The 881-nt window shown below is 34.7% G+C and overlaps 1 protein-coding gene across 1 annotated transcript; it reads left to right on the forward strand.

The window, feature by feature from the left end:
• Positions 1 to 308: 308 nt before the first annotated feature.
• LOC107580957 (carboxylesterase 1C-like) lies at positions 309 to 875 on the forward strand (the record flags this gene model as incomplete). Its single annotated transcript, XM_016266564.1, has 3 exons — positions 309 to 418; positions 521 to 619; positions 720 to 875. Coding segments are annotated over exons 1-3 (297 nt in total), but the record flags the coding sequence as incomplete, so codon positions are not given.
• Positions 876 to 881: the final 6 nt, after the last annotated feature.

The raw sequence follows: 881 nt of genomic DNA on the forward strand, positions 1-881 counted from the left end.
TGTGTGCGTACATATTGCATGTGATATACATCTTTTACAGTAAATAGTATTTTATTATTAAATATTATATATCCATATCATGAATGAATACAATTTCCTGTTTTATTTTCTCCCCCATTTTGGCCGACACATTTTTAACCCTAACCAATTTTATTTTTAAGAATTTCATGCATTTAATAAAGGCATTTACACTATTACGATGTCAGGACATAAAAATGTAAGAAAATGAATTTGAATACTGAAACTAAAAGCATGTTTTTAAACATGTTTTAAAAAAAAAACTAATTTTAAACATAATATTTTTTACATATAGATTCTTTCTCCATTATCTGCAAACCTCTTCCACCATGCCATCGCAGAGAGCGGTACGGCAGCAATGGATGCTATAATGAGTCCCAACCCTCTGCCAACAGCCCAAGTACATTTCCCAAATGCATTACAATTTCAATTTTACAATTGGCATCTTATTATACCTTGACTTACAGATTTTTAATCAAAACTTATCAACATCTTTCTGTAGTATGTAGGAAATGCATCTGGCTGTGATATTTCCAGCACAAAGAAGATTGTTGACTGTGTAATGCAGCTGACTGAAGACGACATACTGACACTGCTTAAGGTCTGTCTGTTCACATACTGGGTTTTCTCATAGAATCATATGCGAACAGTCTTCTTATGCACTAAATGTTGTGTTTGCATGTATATGTCTTTTGAAACAGGAGCATCCAATGGTTCGTTTTGGAGTGACGATGGATGGCCGGTTCCTTCCCAAGCCTGTAGAGGAGCTTCTTCAATCCCAGCAGTTTAATAAAGTGCCCCTGATCAATGGAATCACAAATGATGAGAGTGGATATATGCTGCCTAGTGTAAACACTGTTTCA

This window comes from Sinocyclocheilus grahami, unplaced genomic scaffold (assembly GCF_001515645.1).
Source record: "Sinocyclocheilus grahami isolate Dianchi unplaced genomic scaffold, SAMN03320097.WGS_v1.1 scaffold55507.1, whole genome shotgun sequence".
Taxonomy (NCBI): domain Eukaryota; kingdom Metazoa; phylum Chordata; class Actinopteri; order Cypriniformes; family Cyprinidae; genus Sinocyclocheilus; species Sinocyclocheilus grahami.